The following is a 23,110-nucleotide window of genomic DNA, read 5'->3' as shown; positions in this document are numbered from 1 at the left end:
TGCTACACACTGTTCAAACTCTTTTTGATCATTCCAAAACATTTTGCACAATGTGTTTTCACAATAAATTATATAGGTTATATACTGTAAAAACGTATTAGTATCAGTGAATTCAGTGAACGTCCATCCTTCACTACAAAAAATAACTTTCACTATTGTCAGTTGTACTTAATCCTCCCATGTTCATATAATGTGTCTTTGTTTCATTTTATTTTGCAGACATGTACTCTTGACATTTTCTTAACCAACTTCTTGAGGTATCATCCTGAGATGCTTTTTAAACAGTATTGAAGGAGTTCCCATCTATATGCTAGGCACTTAGTGGCTGCTTTTCTTAATTATTTGGTATATATATACACACACACACACACACACACACACACACACACACACCGGCGGCCAAAAGTTTGGAATAATGTACAGATTTTGCTGTTCACAAAAGTGGCATTCAACTGATCACAAAGTATAGTCAGGACATTACTGATGTAAAAAACAAATCTAGACAGACATTAAATCTTGTTTTTGAGTTGCCACAGTATGCAATAGACTGGCATGTCTTAAGGTCAATATTAGGTCAAAAATGGCAAAAAAGAAACAGCTTTCTCTAGAAACTCATCAGTCAATCATTTTTTGAGGAATGAAGGCTATACAATTCTTGAAATTGCCAAAAAACTGAAGATTTCATACAAAGGTGTACACTACAGTCTTCAAAGACAAAGGACAACTGGCTCTAACAAGGACAGAAAGAGATGTGGAAGGCCAGATGTACAACTAAACAAGAGGATAAGTACATCAGAGTCTCTAGTTTGAGAAATAGACACCTCACATGTCCTCAGCTGACAGCTTCATTGAATTCTACCTGCTCAACACCAGTTTCATGTACAACAGTAAAGAGAAGACTCAGGGGTGCAGGCCTTATGGGAAGAATTGCAAAGAAAAAGCCACTTTTGAAACAGAAAAACAAAAAGAAAAGGTTAGAGTGGGCAAAGAAACACAGGCATTGGACAACAGATAATTGGAAAAGAGTGTTAAGGACCTTAACCCCATTGAGCTTTTGTGGGATCAGCTAGACTGTAAGTTGCGTGAGAAGTGCTCGACAAGACAGCCACATCTATGGCAAGTGCTACAGGAAGCGTGGGGTGAAATGTCACCCGAGTATCTGGACAAACTGACAGTTAGAATGCCAAGGATCTGCAAAGCTGTCATTGCTGCACATGGAAGATTGTTATATATATATATATATATATGTATTTGTATATGTATACCATATCACTAAAAGAGTTTCATTAGGGTTATTAGGGTCATGAACCACTGTCCATGATTGACTCAAGAGTTTTATTGTTGTTGTTTTTTTTGTTTTTTGTTTTTTTGCGCTGTATATTCTAGACCAATTTTTGTGAACTCCACTCCTCACAGCAGTCAATCAAAACTAAAGGATATGTTATTACAACAACTTATTGTTATTAAAATGTAAAAAAAAAAAGAAAAAAAAACAGCATAAGAGTTAACATTCAACTTTGAAATGAAATGTTTAATTATAACTTTCATGAAGAATAAAAATGTAAAATATATATATATATATATACTAAAATAGTACATAGTATGTGTGTTCCACTGCATTAACGTTTTAATCGAGGGAGTTGGCTCATTGCTTTTTTGAGAGATCCCTTCTTCACATCTGAACCTTGCTTCATACTCTCCTGGCTTCTGCAGGGAAAGACCTCTGTCATTTTCACAATGTATTTAAAAGAACAGCCAACAACCACTGCATCAAATCATTTATTTAAATGGTACCGTTTCATTTTATATGCAAATTGTGGCATACAGACCTGGAACGTAAAAGTTATTACTCATTCTTAGCCTATTGTAATTGGATGGATTGGTCCTGTTACTCAGGACTGTAAGTATGCAAGTGTAATGAGAAGTTATTCATGATGAGATGACAACATTCATGTTAGAAAATGAATGGCATTACTTTCAAATATAATAGTTCAAAAGATTTGAACACCTCATGCTTAAGCCTGTATGTGCCTGTTTTACTTAAAAGATGTTTACAAAAATATAAGAACTATAATACTATTAACACATTTTTAATTGCAGTGCATTTTTAAATTTACCTTTTGTCTGGACCCTGTGTTGTCCTCCAGGCTTGAACCATCTGCTGTTTTCTGTTCTGTTCCGCATGTAGCAAGAAAGTAATTATTGATGACATAAATATAGAGTTCTTGTAGCCCAACTGGTAGATCATAACAATGTCACGGTCATGGGTTTGATTCCAAGGGAACACATACTGATAAAATGTACCTTAAATGCAAGCAAGTCACTTTGGATAAAAGCATCTGCTACACTAATAAAAGTAAACGAAAGGAAAAACCTCTGGCTGAAATCTATATGACAATGGACAAAATTTCACTTTAAATGTTTTACCTTAGCAATCTCTTCAAGATAGGCCCGCCTCTCTTCATAGGCCTTCTGATAAGCCTGATGAAAAAACATCATAGACACATGAAAGACACTGATATTATTAATTTTATCTTTCTTTTTCTTGTATGACCAAATAAGTATGGCATACAGTATGCAATCCTCCCTTTTTTGCAATTAGGACTCTCATGTCAGCACAATCTTGAGATAATTGCCATCAAACCTCTAGGGAAATCCAGCATCCCAAAGCCAACTCATTCACTCCTTCATATTAATGGCTATTACTTTACAATTAATGACTGGAGATTTTGTGCAACAAGGTGATAAGATACCTCAATTAAAGAGCAGTTTTCTGAATAAGAGGAACAACAGGAAAAAATCTGAGGGTAAGAGAGGAACAGAAGATGAGGGCTGGGCCTGACCTTTCCTTCTTGGACAATTCTCATTTGGAAATCCAGCAGCTGAGACTGTAGGCTGCTTATCTCCGTGGTCAGCAGCTTAATCTTCTGTCTGAGAGCACCCTGAATAAGAGCAAATATATGAACAAACGGACTTAAAACCCAGTGTTTAAAACAATTAATATAAATAGTAATATGTGTATGAATGTTCTTCTAAGTTTCAAATATACAGTAGTTTAGTTAAAGGAATTAGAGGGATTGTTAATCCATTCAATAGAGTTGTGTACAGTGCCATTCTGAACTGAACAGAGGTAGCAAAAAGGATGCAGAACTGTAATGTTAATTTAAGGAAGTAATATAAAAATGAAATAAAAAAATGAAATGAAAAAAAAATTTCTTCTTTAAGATTATAAAACATTTCATTTTAAAGTATGCATTACCCATAAACTTCATGTTATGATATCATACACACCAGAAATGTAAAAAAAACTACCTTTACAACACACAAACACACACACACACACACACGCATATATATATATATATATATATATATATATATATACACACACACACACATACTGGTGGCCAAAAGTTTGGAATAATGTACAGATTTTGCTCTTATGGAAAGAAATTGGTACTTTTATTCACCAAAGTGGCATTCAACTGATCACAATGTATAGTCAGGACATTAATAACGTGAAAAATTACTATTACAATTTGAAAAAAAAAAAATGTTCAGAATTTCTTAAACTACTTCAAAGAGTTCTCATCAAAAAATCCACCATGTGTAGCAATGACAGCTTTGCAGATCCTTGGCATTCTAACTGTCAGTTTGTCCAGATACTCAGGTGACATTTCACCCCACGCTTCCTGTAGCACTTGCCATAGATGTGGCTGTGTTGTCGGGCACTTCTCACGCACCTTACAGTCTAGCTGATCCCACAAAAGCTCAATGGGGTTAAGATCCATAACACTCTTTTCCAATTATCTGTTGTCCAGTGTCTGTATTTCATTGCCCACTCTAACCTTTTCTTTTTGTTTTTCTGTTTCAAAAGTGGCTTTTTCTTTGCAATTCTTCCCATAAGTCCTGCATCCCTGAGTCTTCTCTTTACTGTTGTACATGAAACTGGTGTTGAGCAGGTAGAATTCAATTAAGCTGTCAGCTGAGGACATGTGAGGTGTCTATTTCTCAAACTAGAGACTCTGATGTACTTATCCTTTTGTTTAGTTGTACATCTGTCCTTCCACATCTCTTTCTGTCCTTGTTAGAGCCAGTTGTCCTTTGTCTTTGAAGACTGTAGTGTACACCTTTGTATGAAATCTTCAGTTTTTTGGCAATTTCAAGCGTTGTATAGCATTCATTCCTCAAAACAATGATTGACTGATGAGTTTCTAGGGAAAACTGTTTCTTTTTTGCCATTTTTGGCCTAATACTGATCATTAGACACGCCAGTCTATTGCATACTGTGGCAACACAAAAACAAACACAAAGACAATGTTAAGCTTCATTTAACGAACAAATAGCTTTCAGCTGTGTTTGATATAATGGCAAGTGATTTTCTAGTACCAAATTAGCAAATTAGCATGATTACTCAAGGATAAGGTGTTGGAGTGATGCTGGAAATAGGGCCTGTCTAGCTTTGATCAAAAATTACTTTTTTCAAATAGTGATGGTGCTGTTTTTTACATCAGTAATGTCCTGACTATACTTTGTGATCAGTTGAATGCCACTTTCTTGGCAAAATCTGTACATTATTCCAAACTTTTGGCCACCAGTGTTTATATATGTCACATCCCTTCATGTTCACGGACTCTTAGTTTGACACTTTCATGGACTTTTATGTTGTAGTTTGTCCCCACACTACAATTCACAGCAGGCACCGTCATCATCACATTCAACTGTTTCCAATCAGTGTCCCCAGCTGTTAAATGTGTTGTTATTTCCCATGTTTGTATATATTCCCTCATGTTTCCTCACTCGTTGTCTAGTCTCATCTATATTAGCATGTACATTTGTCTCATTGTTGTATTTATCCTTGTACCTATAGTCTTCCTGGTTATATTTCAGTTTGTATATATATATATATATATATATATATATATATATATATATATATATATATATATATATATATATATATATATATATATATACACTACCGGTCAAAAGTTTTGAAACACTCATTCTTTATTATAATTTTTTTTTCTTCACATTTTAGAATAATAGTAAAGTCATCAAAACTATGGAATAACATAAATGGAACTATGGGAATTATGTTGTGTCTAAACAAAATCCAAAATAAATCAAAACTGTGTTATATTTTAGCATCTTCATAGTAGTCACCTTTTGCCTAGAATGTGCAGACATGTGCTCTTGACATTTTCTCAACCAACTTCTTGAGGTATCACCCTGGGATGCTTTTTAAACAGTATTGAAGGAGTTCTCATCTATGTTGGGCACTTATTGGCTGCTTTTCTTTATTATTTGGTCCAAGTCATCCATTTCAAAAACTTTTTTTTTTTTAATTAAATTTTAGTTTTATAATGAAATAAATTAATATGGTGGCACAATTATATTTTTGTCTACAAAACTAATTTCAAAGCATATGCCTTCAGATCAAAAGATTTTTAAGATCATGAGAAACATTTCAGTCAAGTGTTTCAAAACTTTTGACCGGTAGTGTGTGTTATATATATATATATTTATTTATTTATTTCAGTGATTCTTCATTAAACTCTGCATTTGGGTTCAAACTGCATCCCTCTCCATGTTCATGCGTGACTATATATTAGTTTATATAATTTACCGCAAAGTTTTGAAAATGGAGCAGCCTATATTATTAATTATATTAATTATGTAATTATTTTGTCACAAAACTTGTGTTGGACTGATGGCATTCCTCTGTTGTATAACTGCATTCAAGTTTAAATTGGTTATTGCACTAGCAATCAGAAAAACTCATTTCTTATATGTTTGGCACCTGAAGAACATAATAATCATGATGTCACTGCCCTCGCTGATTTACAGGCTCAGCCCATAAGCATCTGTACAGTTCTAGCCTCTACAAACTATAGATAATCATAGATAGTTGCCATGACCACTGAATGGACAATAAAATTAAAAAGTACTGCCATCAGCAAAGTGTCCTCTTTTGTATTTATTTTCTTAGGGTCTTCAGTGACCCCAGACATTTCCTCTCATTAACTATTCTAATTATCCATGGGATGGCTCACTTGGTCTCTTGCACGCCCCTTCCCTCTTTCATAGATTACTGCTAACTGATTAAATATTTTTTCAGGCCGCCTCAGCAGATTGATTTTAATCTCTTCTTTGGCAGAGGCCTGTATTCAGCTTTGCCAGTCAGTATTCAGAAACAAGTATGCACCTACAGTAACATGTATCTGCCACAGTACGAAACAGAGGGCATGAGGGTGCTAGATAGGATGTATATTGGTTTGTATGTATTGGGTTTGTATTAAGATTCTCAGTTTAACATAGCATATTACATGATGATTAGACTGCATCATGATGTGCAAGTTTTGGACTTTGGAGAATCTTTTTGGAATTTGGTAGCATGCTTTGCAGCTGTAATGTACTTACCACTGGCATTTCATCAAATGAGCAAATGGAAGCCAGTCGATCTAAACAGTGAGATAAACATTAGATGGTGCTGTACAGTCCTTTCCCTTTTAGTAGGGCAAACCATAGTCATAGTCATAGGCTGCTCGTTAGGGGCCGCCACAGCAGACCATCCATGATCCACATATTTGACTTGGCACAGGTTTTACGCCGGATCCCCTTCCTGCCACAACCCCCATTGGCTGGGGGACTCTAACTCACACCTGCGGGGCAATTTAGAGTCTCCAATTCACTTAACCTGCATGTTTTTGGACTTGTGGGGGAAAACAGAGCACCCGGAGGAAACCCACGCGAACATGGGGAGAACATGCAAACTCCACACAGAAAGACCCAGCTGAGCTGGAACTTGGACGCGGGACCTTCTTGCTGTGAGGTGACAGTGCTAACCACTGGACCACCATGCCACCCCATCTAAACACACATAATGATAATTAGATTAATTGAGGTTTAAGTTGTGTCGTCAAAAAATAATACCAGTAGTGTTTCTTGTCAGATTTGATGGAGCAATAGACATTAATGAGTGAGACTATAATACATAGAGGTAGGGTACAATACAGAACACACATACATACACACAAAGACAGTCTGTACAGTCTACAGTCTGTCCTCATCTGACTACACTCTGATAAAGTTTACCCTTTCCACACTGGGAGCTACAACTTTCTGACAAAGCAAAGGACGTTTGGGTTAGAATTTTATATTAGGATAACTTGTATTCCTACACAATACAACAGCATGGCTCACTGCTACTTGGGCAGTTCTCACAGCTCTTGTATTTAATTCTGTATCAGCACAATTAGCAACTAGTTAACTGTTCAGGAGACCCTTGATCGTTCATTTAATTATGTCTGCAGGGATGAAGGAAGAAAGCTGAGCTGGCATACACTGAGCCAGAGAATCCATGAAAAAAGAATATGAAACTGGAGACAACACTGAGTATGGTCTTGACTATAATGCAAAAGGGGAAGAATCCATAGAGGAAGAGGTCCCTGCTGAGGTGAAGATACTTTCTTCTAGAGTCAAGGCAACATTGAGGCCACCTACAGCTTAACATTTTGTAATTATCCTGTGTTATTTTACCAGCAGTTTCCCCTGTGTTTTATTATTATTATTAGTAGTAGTAGTAGTAGTTGTTGTAGTAGTAGTAGTAGTTGTTGTAGTAGTAGTAATAGAAGTAGTGCAGACTTGCCAGACAATTTTTATGTCTTTTTAAGTCTTTTCTTTGTAAAACCATAGTTTTGAATGTAAGCATAAATTGCATGGAATAATTGCAAATTTGATACTTGATAAACACATGACTGACTTTTATAATGTCAAATTATATTTTCTTGTGATAATGTCTAGATGATAATGTCATAGAAAGTATACTGGAAGTAAATTGGTATAAAGTGTAGCAACATTAGGTATCATAACTGTGTAATAAGCAACTAGGTTATACAAGTATATTGCACAATCTGTTACTACATATCTATACTATACTATACTATACTATTTTATACTATACTATACTATACTATACTATACTATACTCAGAGGCATCTAATAAAGAAAAAAGGAAAGAAACTAAGGCAGCATGTGAAATATTTCATCACACATATCCTATCCTATGCTATCCTATCCTATCCTATTCTATCATATCCTATCCTATACACAGAAGCATCCAAAAAAGAAAACTATACTATACTATAATATACTAAACTATACTATACACAGAAACATCCCAAAAAGTAAAAGGAAAGAGACTGCGGCAGCATGTAAAAAACTTCACTACATTTATACTCTACTCTACTATACTATACACAGTGTTGGGTAAGTTACTTTAAAAAAGTAATTAATTACTAACTACTAATGGCATCTTCTACAGTGTAATTATATTACTGTACTAATTACTCTGTCTGAAAAGTAATTGCATTACTTATTACTAATTACTTTCTAAAAACCCTTATCGACCTCGACCAGATGAAAAATACAAGGATAGACATGAAACTGTTCTTTTAATTCTTTCAAATAAATCATACAAAATCAAATAAATTATTCATGAACTGGCCAAAGAATTTAAGGGTGCAGCGTTAAATTATAAAACATACATTTTAACATTAGACGTTCAATTTCGATTTTAAATTCGCTATTGTTTTATACAGAATTGTTATATAGTCCATACAGTATTTAACACAATTACAACAGAAGTAACTGTAATTAAATTACTGAAAAATTAACAGTAAACACTTACTTTTTCAAAGAAAAAGTAATGCATTACACCCAATACTGACTACACTATACTATACTACTGTATACTATACTATACTATACAGAAGCAACCAAGTAAAGAAACTGAGGCAGTGTGTGAGAAACTTCACTACACATATACTATACTATACAACAGTATACTATACTAAAATATACTACATAATACTACACCATACTACACTATACACAGCAGCATACAAAAAAGAAAATGGAAAGAAACTGAGGAAACGTGTGAGAAACTTCACTACTTATACTATACTACACATTACAATACTATACTATAGGCTACAATACGATAATACAATACTATACCATATTATACTGTACTACACTATATAGTATACAAAGAGGCATCCAAAAAAGAAAACAGAAAGAAACTGAGACAACATGTGAGAAACTTCACTACACATATACTGTCTATACTATACTATACTATACTATACAAAAGTATACTATACTAAAATATACTACATAATACTACACACAGCAGCATACAAAAAAGAAAACAGAAAGAAACTGAGGCAGCATGTGAGAAACTTCACCACACATACTATACTATACTATACAACAGTATACTATACTAATATATACTACACTATACTAAACACAGCAGCATACAAAAAAAGAAAACAGAAAGAAATTGAGGCAGCATGTGAGAAACTTCACTACACATATACTACATTATACTATACTATACTTAAGAAAAAAGAAAAAGGAAACTGCGGCAGCATGCGAGATATCCACCTTTTTCCTGAATGTGGAAGTGTTCCACGATTCGCCTGTGATGCATTTGTAAACATTTTCAAAAACATATGGCTTTAAAGTGCTGATACTTAGAGTTGAGATTACCGGTTTCTTTTATTTTTTATAGAAGGTGAGTATGTAGATGTCATGAAGCGATGGTCCAAGGGTAGTTATGTTGATATCATTTTTTTTTTTTTTTTTTTTTTTTTCCTCCACAATTTGGCATGGCCAGTTTCGGTAGTTTTTACATAGTGTCTCGAGACCAGAAACACAAAACTGGAATTGGAAATTGGAATCATCATGGCGCCACCCAGTGGTTGCTCAGGTAAACTGCGGCACTGCGTTACATTCTCTATACCTGCCGGATCATCACGGAGGGTCTCGAGTCTCTCTCGAACAACACTGATTTGTTTCTCCAGCTGCCCGTTCAGCTCCAGCTGTGTCTCAAATCTGGTCCGCCATTCGTTCTCTGTGCAACATGCAAATTCAGAGGAAGAGATTAATAGATACGGTGAAGACAATACAAAGGCATTATTTTCATATGTTTTAAAAATCTGTGTTATCATGTGGTGATATGCACAAACCTTCTCCATCTACACTGTGATAGTATTTCCTCCAAATCAACCAACGTGTCCTGTAACATCTCCCTTTAAAGTATTCGAATTTTAGGTGAGAGCCACGCGATTATTTATTTATTTATTTGTATTTTTATGGGGGTGTATATAAAAGAGTCTGTGTCAAATGACTACCATTCATAAACTTACTAAAAAGTGAACTACACGTTCAGGCCCTTAACTTGTTTAAGATACTCGGACTTAACTTGCACTCTCTCTCTTGCTCGAGTTCTGCTTGCAGTTGATATAATTCATAATTTCATAGATCGGTTTCTCCCATCTTCTGTCTGGTTCCCTTTCATCAGTTTCCAGTGATGCGCGCTGATTGTGCGGTATCCATGGCAACAAACAATCACATAAAGGCTGACATGTGCAATCACTCTGGGTCCTAGCAATCCTGGGGCCCTAAGCCTTATAAACGTATCAATAGCCTTTACTGCGATTTTACTATAGTGACAACAACACTACCTGAATATGGTATTTTGAAAGAAATGTAGATTCATACTATTTAGTAGGAAAGTGAGTGAATCTATTCAAGTTTTATTAGGCCTACGTTTATGGCAGTACATTAAATTACACAAACAAAAATTACCATGTACCATGGTATTACAATGGTTTGGTTTTTGGACATGGTACCATGGTCATACCATGGGATTCTTTACAGTACCTTGAATTGTGCACATTTGAAGTCAGAAGTTTACATACACCTTAGCCAAATACATTTAAACTCAGTTTTTCACAATTCCTGACATTTAATCATAGAAAACATTCCCTGTCTTAGGTCAGTTAGGATCACTACTTTATTTTATGAATGTGAAATATCAGAATAATAGTAGAGAAAATGATTTATTTCAGCTTTTATTTCTTTCATCACATTCCCAGTGGGTCAGAAGTTTACATACACTTTGTTAGTATTGGGTAGCATTGCCTTTAAATTGTTTAACTTGGGTCAAATGTTTTGGGTAGCCTTCCACAAGCTTCTCACAATAAGTTGCTGGAATTTTGGCCCATTCCTCCAGACTAGAACTGGTGTAACTGAGTCAGGTTTGTAGGCCTCCTGTTCGCACACACTTTTTCAGTTCTGCTCGCAAATTATCTATCGGATTGAGATCAGGGCTTTGTGATGGTCACTCCAAAACCTTGACTTTGTTGCCCTTAAGCCATTTTGCCACAACTTTGGAGGTATGCTTCGGGTTATTGTCCATTTGGAAGACCCAATCTTTAACTTCCTGGCTGATGTCTTGAGATGTTGCTTCAATATATGCACATAATTTTACTTCCTCATGATACCATCTATTTTGTGAAGTGCACCAGTCTCTCTGCAGCAAAGCACCCCCACAACATGATGCTGCCACCCCCATGCTTCACGGTTGGGATGGTGTTCTTCGGCTTGCAAGTCTCACCCTTTTTCCTCCAAACATAATGATGGTCATTATGGCCAAACAGTTCAATTTTTGTTTCATTACACCAGAGGACATTTCTCCAAAAAGTAAGATCTTTGTCCCCATGTGCACTTGCAAACTGTAGTCTGGCTTTTTTATGGTGGTTTTGGAGCAGTGTCTTCTTCCTTGCTGAGCAGCCTTTCAGGTTATGTCAATATAGGACTCGTTTTACTGTGGATATAGATACTTGTCTACCTGTTTCCTCCAGCATCTTCACAAGGTCCTTTGCTGTTGTTCTGGGATTGATTTGCACTTATCACACCAAACTACGTTCATCTCTAGGAGACAGAATGCATTTCCTTCCTGAGCAGTATGATGGCTGTGTGGTCCAATGGTGTTTATACTTGCGTACTATTGTTTGTACAGATGAACGTGGAACCTTCAGGCTTTTGGAAATTGCTCCCAAAGATGAACCAGACTTGTGGAGGTCCACACATTTTTTCTGAGGTCTTGGCTGATTTCTTTTGATTTTCCCATGATGTCAAGCAAAGACACACTGAGTTTGACGGTAGGCCTTAAAATGCATCCACAGGTACACCTCCAATTCAGTTCACCTCCTATCAGAAGCTAATTCGATAATTGTCTAAAGGCTTGACATAATTTTCTGGAATTTTCCAAGCTGCTTAAAGGCAGTTAACTTAGTGTATGACCCACTGGAATTGTGATATAGTCAATTAAAAGTGAAACAATCTGTCTGTAAACAATTGTTGGAAAAATTACTTGTGTCATGCACAAAGTAGATGTCCTAAACAACTTGCCAAAACTATCGTTTGCTAATATTAAATCTGTGGAGTGGTTAAAAAAATGAGTTTTATTGACTTCAACCTAAGTGTATGTAAACTTCTGACTTCAAATGTAAATGCCATAGTATATGAATATAGTATGTCACTCATTCAGTATGTATTACCATCTCATACCCTCACTGTTCCATGGTGCTACCATAGTACTTTTTTGTAAGGCTAAAGTAAATTAAGCTACTATTTTTCATAATTAATACCATAGTTTGTTTATTGTTTTATAAAACAATAGTATAGTTAAACTACGCATAATATGCAACAACTTTGGTAAATTTGGTAAAGTTGGATTCAATTTTGAGGGTGCCACATGTATTTATATTGAAAACACAATATGATACACTGTTAAAATCAACAATCAAGGGTAAATAAAAAGCAAATAATCTGCAGTTGTCGACAGTTTCTTCATGAATATAACCCTCAGAATATGAGTAACATGGATTAAAAAAGCAATATCTTTAAGAAAATAAACATATCTTACATATAAGTGCCCAAGTGCATTTTTGTCTGTTAACATTGCACAGTATAATAATTTCAAATTAGATCATACACATCTCATTAACACAAAATGATCATCTTTTATCCTTCCAACCAATTTTTAAATAAATATTTATTTCAAGAGCATGACAAAATAGTGTGCTCTTTTTTTAGACAATAACGCTTCTTTTATATATTTTAATTTCCTTTATTCCCATTATGCATATCAACATTTGCTCACATGACTAACTTTTCTCATCCTCTCCTTTCTTAAGTGGCTTTGCTTTCTCCTCGATTTGTTCTTTTCCTGACTTCTCGTTCACCACTGCTTTAGCAGCGTGCTTGCCCGTGGTCTTCAGTATCCCCTTGATGCCCAGGTTGTCCACATTAAACGCTGTGACACCAACATTGACAGCTGACTGGACTGCAGTGTCTGCAGCTTGCCCTGCCTCGTCTCCATACCTGATCACAAACAAGATGGTTTGAGCTACTGTAACAGATCTCACAGGAGTCACAATTTGATTTAAAGTTATAGTTTACCCTAAAATGAAAATTCTCTCATCATTTACTCACCCTCATGCCATCCCAGATGTGTATGAATTTTTTTCCTCTGCAGACCACAAATGTAAATTTTTAGAACAATATTTCAGCTCTGCAGGTCCATACAATGCAAGTGAATGGTGACCAGAAGCATCAAAAAGCACATAAAGGCAGCATAAAAGTAATCCATATGACTCCAGTGGTTTAATCCATGTCTTCTGTAGCAATCCAATTGATTTGGGATAAGAACAGACCAAAATATAACTCCTTTTTCACTATGAATCTTGACATCAGCAGTCTCCTTGGAGATCAAGATTTCAAACTCGATTACACTATTTAACACCATCTAGCACTCTAAGCATGAGTCAAGCTTTGGGAAGTGTAATCAAGCTTGAATTCATGATCATGTCTAGAGACTGTAATGGCAAGATTTACAATGAAAAAGGAGTTCTCACCCAAAACCGATTAGATTGCTTCAGAAGACATGGATTAAACCACTGAAGTCAAATGGATTACTTTTATGGTGCCGTTATGTGCTTTTTGGAGCTTTAAAGTTTTGGTCACCATTCAAATGCATTGTATGGACCTACAGAGCTGAGATATTCTTCTAAAAATCTTGAGTGCATTACCACGGAGACATAGTGCATGTGGAGGCTTCACGCCATCCACCGCTGCATCCACGCACAACTCACCATGTGCCCCACCGTGAGTGAACCACATTATAGCGACCATGAGGAGGTTACCTCATGTGACTCTACCCTCCCTAGCAACCGGGTCAATTTGGTTGCTTAGGAGGCCTGGCTGGAGTCACTCAGCACGCCCTGGATTCGAACTCGTGAGCTCCAGGGGTGGTAGTCAGCGTCTTTACTCGCTGAGCTACCCAGGCCCCCATGATGAGAGTTTTTAACATTTTTGGGGAACTATTCCTTTAACAGAGACTAGGAAAAGGACAAGATTAATGTTATGAAGAGTTTATATGGGGTTTTAACAGTTCCCAACTGTAGCTGCTAAACAAGTGTATTGTATGTCAAAATTAATGGCAGGTTATTGATCTTGGAAATGGTGCGAAACATTAAAAAAATTAACACAGTAAGCAGATCCAATGTTGTATTCACCTCAGTTTTTATTCACACTGACAGACCATTAATAAGAACAAGCATCTATTTAGCAACCTTTGAATGGTCAATAACTCAAGAAATAATGCACTGTGTGTAAGTTAGAACTTAACAGAGAGATTAGTCAGAGAAAAATCAGTCAGTGTTTACCCGCCACCATTTATACGTTCCTAAGGGAGTCCAAGAGGTTTCCTAGACCTCTAAATCTGAAAAAGCAAGAGGAAAAAGGGAATTAAACTGTTTGCCCAAGCAGTGTAGTTTAGATATAGCAAAAAACAGTCCTTAGACGGGCCCTTAGAGGGTAGGAAAAAGAATGAGAGGGAAAAAAAATAAGAAAAAGAGTGAATTACAGGGAACCCAGAATAGTAAATAATAATAGTAATAATAATAATAATAATAATAATTTAAATAAATAAAACTTACTTGTACTTCACAGTAGTCACAGTCTCTGAAGTTACACTTTTACCAATAGTCTTTGCTGCTGTCTCCAAACTTGACCAGACTGTTGATAAACCTGCAGTTTAAAACACAATTTGCAGAATCACATCAGAACATCACCTAAAATACCTTTTGTAAAGATATACAAGGACTATGAATATGAAGTTTGATATACTAATGCCCACAATAGGGCTGAGCAGCAAAGATGGGAACATGTGACATTATGTTAATAAAAGTAAATAGATTTCATCAATTTATGCACAGTGAATGTTTGCCAAACTCTGATACCTGCGGAACAGCCAGTCAGTTTTTGGTAGTCTAATAATATTTCTATGCTTTCTGTTTGATTGGTCGCTGTTCATTTCCATTGGTGCCGAAATTTGTGCATTTATTCGGATTGCAGCATCTTTGCTCTCATTTCTTCTGGTTTGTTAAAAACTATGGGAAGATTTTTTGCAGTAAGCCTTAAATCTTAAACTTTAATCTGATCTGATCTAAGATATATATTTTTTTAATTATTTCAGTTATGTCTGTCTGAATCCCTCCCTTACCAGTCATTAAAACTTTGCTACATTAATAATTATCCTTAAGTCTGGTCAGTATTGATTCCTGGATCCTCTTGATTGTTTAGGGCATCCAGCTGCAAGAACTAAAATCAGCGCCTATGTGCCAAACATTGATTGAAACTCTTAAAATGACCTTGTATGCTGCTCCCTGCCACTAGTTTGGCTCCATCCATGCTGGAGCATCCATCTTTATTTTTCTTGAGGGACTCTGGGATAAGTTTGCTGCCTTGTTTTTTCACATGTGGAGCAAGTTCCTTCCCAACTTTTTCAGCCACAGCAGCGACGCCATCCACTGGTGAATAAAATTAAACAAATAAATAACCAGGAGTGATCAACACAAAGGCAAAATATTAATGATCAATTATCAGTCAAATTCACATTTAAATCCAATTTACCTAGAAACTGGCTGGCTTTCACAGCACCCCCAGTAGCTTGCTTGGCTACATTTAGCCCCTTGGTAACCTTTGGGCTGACCTCTGCTGGGGTCTCCTCTGGAGTGATGTTTTCTCGCAGCTTGATTGCTCCTCTCTGGATGGCTTTACCCGTAGCTTCACCTCCCCGCACAAGCCCCCGCCCCAGCCAGGATGTCCCTGTAGCAGCCAATGTGGACAAATCACAATACAGTACATGGTTCATTCATAGTGTATCCTACTTCCCAAAATATGGAATATTTTCTCAGCATTCAATTAATAATATGTCCTAACAAGTGACTTCCAATGAGGAACTGTCAATAATTTAATTTAAGAGTGGCCTCTAGTGGATCATTTTAGAAAAGTACCACTAAGGTGTTCAGTATGTGCATACTACCCCTTATATATTCATCTCACAAACCACTCTTATCATTTCTACTACATGAAAAGAAACAAAAAACTCTAGGTATCCAACGAGGAAACTATTTACTCTGATCCTAAAATTCAGACCTGCTAGAATGCTCTGTGACATTTTTTCACTCCACACAGGAATGGTCTTTTCTTCCCCTCCTGGTGTTTGAGATGTGTCTGTAGGAGGACCAATAGGAACCTTCTCACTCAGGTTTATGTCTGTTCCTGAAGCCCCACCAGGTCCTTCATCTACCTTAAATGGAAAGAAATATTTCACCCAAAAATGAAAATTCTCGCATCATTTACATGCCCCCATGCAATCCCAGATGTGTATGACTTTCTTTCTTCTGCAGAACATAAAGACTTTTAGAAGAATATTTCAGCTCTGTAGGTCCAATCAATGCAAGTGAATAGTGGCCACAACTTTGAAGCTCCAAAAAGGACAAAAAGGCAGCATAAAAGTAATCCATATGACTCTAGTGATTAAATCCATGTGTTCTGAAGTGATATGATAGGTGTGGGAAAGTCCTTTTTTTACTATAAATCTCCACTTTCACTTTCAAATTATTTTGTTTTTGGCGATTCACATTCTTCATGCAGTTTGCCACCTACTGGGCAGGGAGGAGAATTTATAGTAAAAAAGGACTTGAATATTGAGATGTTCCTCACCCACACCTATCATTTCGCTTCAGAGGACATGGATTAAACCACTGGAGTCTTATGGATTACTTTTTTTTTCTTTATGTGATTTTGGGAGCTAAAAAAGTCTGATCACCATTCACTTGCATTGTATGGACCTAAAGAGCTGAGACACTCCACTAAAAATCTGTGCTTGTGTTCAGCAGAAGAAAGTAAGTTATACACATTCGGGATGGCAATGAGATGAATAAATGATGAGAGAATTTTCATTTTTGGGTAAACAATTCCTTTAAGTATGAAATTTCAGATGGCTTTTGTGTGCTTTTCTTGTTAAAATCATATTTGCCATTTCCTAACACAGTGAGATGGATTACCTGGACTCTGAGCTGTGCCAGCACCGATAGCTGTTCCTGGAAAAGAGTTCTGTCTGCTGCAGGCAGCTCTGAAGACAACACCACTCCGACGTAGGACCCTGGAACTGCTGCTGTGGTATCAGGAAATGTAAACACACCTCTGTTGCTGAGCAAGACAGGGGAGTCTGGGTATAGCGGGTAGATCCAATCACAAACCTGAAAGCACAAAACACAAAATAAAATTTCGAAACTCAAGGTTCCCAGACTTTTGACCAATATGTTTACATGACTATGCTAGTTGTTTATAATTTTATATAGATTGCTGGGTGGATTTCCATGTGTATGTCAGCTACCAATCATTTGTACAATCTTAATGTAAAAATGACTCCAGTAAAACTCTCAACAGACAGACTGATGATATCACACTGGCCTGTTGGCATGCTTTACTCTACACAAGCACTTGCAAAGAGCAATGTCTAGCTGATTGAATATTTTAGAGCAGAGCAAAGCTAGAAAAACTCAAAGCTTAACTCGCAGTTACAGTAAGGCTCTTACAATGGAGGGAAATGGGGCCAGTCCATAAACGTTAAAATACACATTGTTTCAAAAGTATAGCTACAAGATGTAAACTTTATACGTGTTGACATGATTTTAGTATGATAAAATCTAACCTTATTTGTGAAAAGGTGTATCCAAAACCAGGATTACAAGTTGAAATACTGGATATAACTTTACACAAATAAGGTTAGTAAGTGATTTTATCACATTAAAGTCATGTTAACACATATAATGTTTATGTCTTGTGGCTATACTTTTGAACCAGTGTATATTTAAATTTATGGACTGGCCCCATTCAATTTCAATGGAAGTTCCTCACTGTAACTGCAATTTATGCTTTTGTGTTTAACATTTAAATGCACACCTCAGGTCTTTAGTGACCCGTGACCTCATTTCACCTCATCCAATTTAGAGTTATGCCCCCACACAATTCCTCAACCTTTCTCTTATGAACCGTCTCAAAATAAAAATAAATTGCCAATATGTTTAATTGTTTAATTACCAAAAGTGTATAGGGTTTTTATTGACCCAAGATAGTGTCACCATTTATATTTCCTCTTCTATTAATCATATTTTTATGACTATTTTATATCTATTTATGATTACTTTCACAGGAGATCTATTTTTTTGTTTATTATAAGACAAATGAGTGCCGTATTCATAAAAATTACTACTATATCATGTAGATTTTCTGCGCAATGGTGGTAAATTATCAGTAGCTGTGTCCCAAATGACACACTATACACTATGCACTTACAAAATATACTATGCACTTAACTGTGAAGTGTATGAATTTTCAAAGTGTAGTATAGTCCCAAATGGAACACTTAACTGGTTGTTACTACACGGAAGCATTCGCCATTTAACAGCTGATGGAAGTGACATTTCAAGCGCACGTGATGTGTTGCCGCTAGCTTTAGCGCATTCGCGGACCTCAGTTCAACACTTGTATCTCATGCAGCGTACACATTCACACAGCGTGGTGTGATGGTAAAGTATTCAACTTACATATGCAAGGTGCTGTCTTCACAGAAGTTTCACTAGCTGCTACATTCTTCTTTATTTTTAACTGTTTTGTCAGACCATCAACACAGCCAGTTAACTCCGCCCCTTCCGCTATGTACAGCAAGCCACAAGCTCTGAGTGCTCGAAGTGTCCAACATTCAAAACTCTGTTTTGAAGTTTGAAAAAGTGCATCATTCGGGTACTTAAAGTACACTTCTTTTTTGTTGCATTTTCAGTGTAAACATACTACTCGCACTACTTACACTACAAAATGACGTAGAATAGTGCAGAAGTGTGCGGTTTGGGACGCACCTAGTGTCCCATATGCATATGAACATACAGTACATATTAAACATGTTATTTGTTACTCAAGGTGGCGCTGTTTACATTTGACAATGCTATTTAACGAAGAAGCAGTAAACTATAGCAAGTACAACATATGAACAGTATGATTTGTCCAGAGCCACCAATAAGGGGCGACAACTGGACCTTTTGTCCCGGGCCCAGGCTCAAGGGGGGAGCCCACAGAAATGCTGTTCCATATTGTAGAGCGCATCTAAACGTGTACAGAATATACCAATGATATAAACTCGGAGACAGTGTGCAACAGCGAAAGCCGTCGGGATAGCGCACCTTGATAGGATAACTGTCCATTAAAAAATAATAATAATACTGTATAACAGAATATATTTTATTCTTTTATTTTCTAATTGTCTTAAAAATTGTACACTATCTGGGTATTTTGTAGATCCATTTGTAATAGATATAAGTGCCGGGTCGCTAAAGACCTGAGGTTTGTAATAATTTTTGGCAAAACACATGTATTTAAGGGTCAAATAAATGAGGTCGAAATTATTTTTTGTGGAAAACAATATTATACCACAAATGCTGTTAATTGTGTTTTAATTGTACAGTACTGAACCCGAAACATCCCTTTAAAGATTTGGCCTGAAAAATATATATATTTTTTTATTTCCTGCTATGGTTTTCCATGACCATGGGAACCCAGGAGACTAGATTTACAAAGAATTATGCTTTAAACAACAATAAGCATTGATTTTATTTCCTAGGAAGTCATATGATGTGGCACCTGGTGGAGGAATGAGACAAGAATAATGTATATTTTAGGACTACTTTGTCACCATTTCGAGAGCCACAGTTTATTCCAGGTGGCTAAAGTGGGACAAAAGAAAACTATTGGATGCATACAACAGTTATGATAGAGCGTATGCTGCACATGTTCTAGATCAAGCCCCAGAGCGGTGGACAACTAGTCCTGAAATTGGAAATCTGCCAATACTACGTAGAGCCAACGGTCTGCCATTCATTGAGATTTCTATGTGCTGAAACAACTCGCAGACCAACCCTTTACAAAAAGCCCTGATGTCATCTGTAACAGAGCTTGTTTTTAGCACTGCACAAGCTAAACAGCTTTAAAAAAAATCACCACGTCTGGTTGGACTGGCTTTTGTGGCTGTGAAAAGAGGCAGAGAGCGCGCTTCAAGAGGAGAGGCATTTGTGACGCTTGAAAAGAAAATATTTCTAGACTGTGCCAATCTGCCTACAAATGTCAGATTTGGATGACTTGAAATAAGCAACTGAAAGTTAAACGGCTTTGTGTTTAAAAGTCCTAGCAAATACTACATATTAAATGAGCCATACTAAAAACAAAATACCAAATCTTCTCTTAGTTAAAGAAATATTCCAGCTGGGGGGCCTGGGTAGCTCAGTGAGTATTGACGCTGACTACCACACCTGGAGTCGCGAGTTCCAATCCAGGGCGTGCTGAGTAACTCCAGCCAGGTCTCCTAAGCAACCAAATTGACCCGGTTGCTAGGGAGGTTAGAGTCACATGGGGTAACCTCCTCGTGGTCGCTATAATGTGTGGTTCTCGCTCTCGGTGGGGCGCGTGCTGAGTTGTGCGTGGATGCCACGGAGAATAGTGTGAAGTCTCCACATGCGCTACGTCTCTGCAGTAACGCGCTCAAAGCCACGTGATAAGATGCGCGGATTGATGATCTCAGATGCGGAAGCAACTGAGATTCGTCCTCCACCACCAGGATTGAGGCGAGTCACTATGCCACCACAAGGACTTAAAGTGCATTGGGAATTGGGCATTCCAAATTGGGGAAAAAAAAGAAATATTCCATTTACAACTCAAGTTAAGCTGAATCGACAGCATTTGTAGCGTAATGATGATTACCACAAAGAAAATGTAGACTCATCCCTTGTTTTCTTAAAAAAAAAATAAATAAATAAATAAATAAAAGTTACAGTGAGGCACTTACAATGGAAGTGATTGTAGCCCATTTCTGGAGGATTTAAAGACAGAAATGTGAAGCTTATAATTAGTTAAAACCACTTACATTAATTCTTCTGTTAAAACATATGCATTATTTGAGCAGTAAATTTGTTTACATGTAATTTTTACGATCGTTTTAAGATTTCAGGGTTTTCGGCGTAAGGTCGTCATTTCAAATAAGTTGTAAAATTGCATGTAACTTTACACACAGAAAAGGTTAGTAAGTGATTTTATCACACTAAAATCATGTAAACGCGCATGTTGTTTATGTCTTGATTTGCCAGATTGGCCCCATTGAGTTTCATCGTAAGTGCCTCACTGTTACCCAGATCTTTGCTTCTTCTTTTTTTAAAGAAAATAAATTATGCCACAAATGCTGTTGTCTGAGCTTAACTTATATTGATCCCCTAAATATTCCTTTACAGACACATGCTCTTTGATTTTCTTTTCCCCTCTATTCCATAATCAGCAAATATGTGTAATTGTGTAACAGGATAAGCATGATAGCAATCTCAGTCATTTTGTTGTAGTTATGCACAGCTGGAAACATGTGATCATCACAAGACCTCCCTTGTTTGGAGTTAACCTATAGTTCTTGTCAATGTGGAGACTGGTTTGTTTACAGCATGAATAGAGAGTGTGTACAAGGTATTATCATACAACTAAACTTTAAAACTTAAAGCAAACTTTTCATGTGAACTGAAAACAGCTCCAAAAATTTTTGTTGATCACATAAACAACTATAAATATAAACTCACCATATTTAAAAAAAAACACTGTATTTACCTGTAGGTAGGCAGGGGCATAGGTACCACCGTTTTCAGAGTTGAAGTATATGATAATTCGCAGGTACCCTGGATAAGTGGGGGCACTGACCTGGCCCTCAGCAGACACAAAGAATATCTGCACCCCACTGGGCAAGAACATAATCTCCATGCCAGCCTCTCTGAGATTGACTGGGGCAAAAGCCTGGCGCTGTGGTATCTGATTTGTAGTGTACTGAAATGACCCGTTCCCTCCATGAGAGAGTGACTGATGCCCATTTGTTGGTTGAGGGGTGTAGGCTGGAGGTAGCTCACTGGGTACAGTGAAACCCATCGCAGGAGAGGCTGGAAGAGCAGGGGCTCCTCCTGAAGATGTTGAAATCTGGTTGGTTGGTGCCTGGAGGTCCCGTAGGACAGGCAGGGTCGGATACAGGCGCTGACCCGGGGTCGGTGTGGACTCCAGCACCGCTAGACGGGTGGTGATGCTGCTCAGAGTCTCGTTCATTTTCAGCTGCGTCTGTTGAGCCATGTCCCAGCTGCGGCCGACGCAGCGCTCACCTTGGGTGTTCACCTTTAGTCCCCTGAGAAGATGGCTCCTGCCCAGTCTGTAGTGGACGAGAGCTTGAGCTTTATTCCCCGCTTCATCATACTGAAGCCCTTTGTTCACATACTGCAGGGCTTTCTCATATTGTTCCCGAATTATGCTAATTTCAGCTGGCTCTGTTGAATCCATTGCTTTGTAAACCTACACTTTAAACTTAGTTACTAAAAACAGAAGAAACCTTTACAACACCTAAAACGAAACCAAGACAATCAATGTCTAAAATGCATGGGTGCCGTGCTTTTGGAAAGGCATTTAAACTGGCGCCGGGTTATATTAATGGTTTGCTAATTTTTTCCCATGATGTGACTCGTGACGAAAATATGTGGTTAGATGTCACAAAGCAGGTTCAACAACCAGATTATGGAACGCAACAAAAAGCCCAGACAAACACATTTAATGCACACATATCATGTCAGCTGCGCTCCTAGCCGTTGTAAACAAAAAGCGCTTAAAAAAAGCCACCAAAATTATTGAAGTGGATTGACAGATTGACGCAGAAACACGTTTGTGTCTTCGATTAAATACATGAATTAAACCCGGTGCGATTAGTATGAAGGGAGCATGTAAACATGTCTGTGTCAAGTTAAAGAACTTTGAGGAATATTCAACAGGTTTAGCTCAACAC

At 37.0% G+C, this 23,110-nt stretch overlaps 1 protein-coding gene across 5 annotated transcripts in view; it reads right to left on the bottom strand.

Annotated features, from left to right (window-relative positions):
* LOC127432392 (spartin-like) overlaps positions 1-22,772 on the bottom strand; it is a 471,452-nt gene extending 448,680 nt beyond the window's left edge. The window contains exons 1-8 of one of the 5 annotated variants that reach the window (XM_051683421.1): positions 21,904-22,770; positions 17,274-17,468; positions 16,360-16,513; positions 15,835-16,029; positions 15,573-15,731; positions 14,859-14,949; positions 14,586-14,641; positions 13,100-13,242 (exon numbers count right to left, since the gene is read on the bottom strand). In XM_051683421.1, coding sequence (XP_051539381.1) covers positions 14,596-14,641; positions 14,859-14,949; positions 15,573-15,731; positions 15,835-16,029; positions 16,360-16,513; positions 17,274-17,468; positions 21,904-22,614 — 1,551 coding nt within the window. In that variant the 5' untranslated portion in view covers positions 22,615-22,770 and the 3' untranslated portion in view covers positions 13,100-13,242; positions 14,586-14,595. Of the gene's footprint in view, positions 1-10,620; positions 13,243-13,974; positions 14,729-14,858; positions 14,950-15,572; positions 15,732-15,834; positions 16,030-16,359; positions 16,514-17,273; positions 17,469-21,903 lie in introns of those variants that run through there. The other 4 variants (XR_007895741.1, XM_051683419.1, XM_051683420.1 and 1 more) reach the window with 4 other exon arrangements.
* Positions 22,773-23,110: the final 338 nt, after the last annotated feature.

The sequence above is a fragment of the Myxocyprinus asiaticus genome, chromosome 42 (genome assembly GCF_019703515.2).
Source record: "Myxocyprinus asiaticus isolate MX2 ecotype Aquarium Trade chromosome 42, UBuf_Myxa_2, whole genome shotgun sequence".
Classification (NCBI taxonomy): Eukaryota; Metazoa; Chordata; class Actinopteri; order Cypriniformes; family Catostomidae; genus Myxocyprinus; species Myxocyprinus asiaticus.
This window is presented reverse-complemented; position numbering and strand designations above follow the sequence as displayed.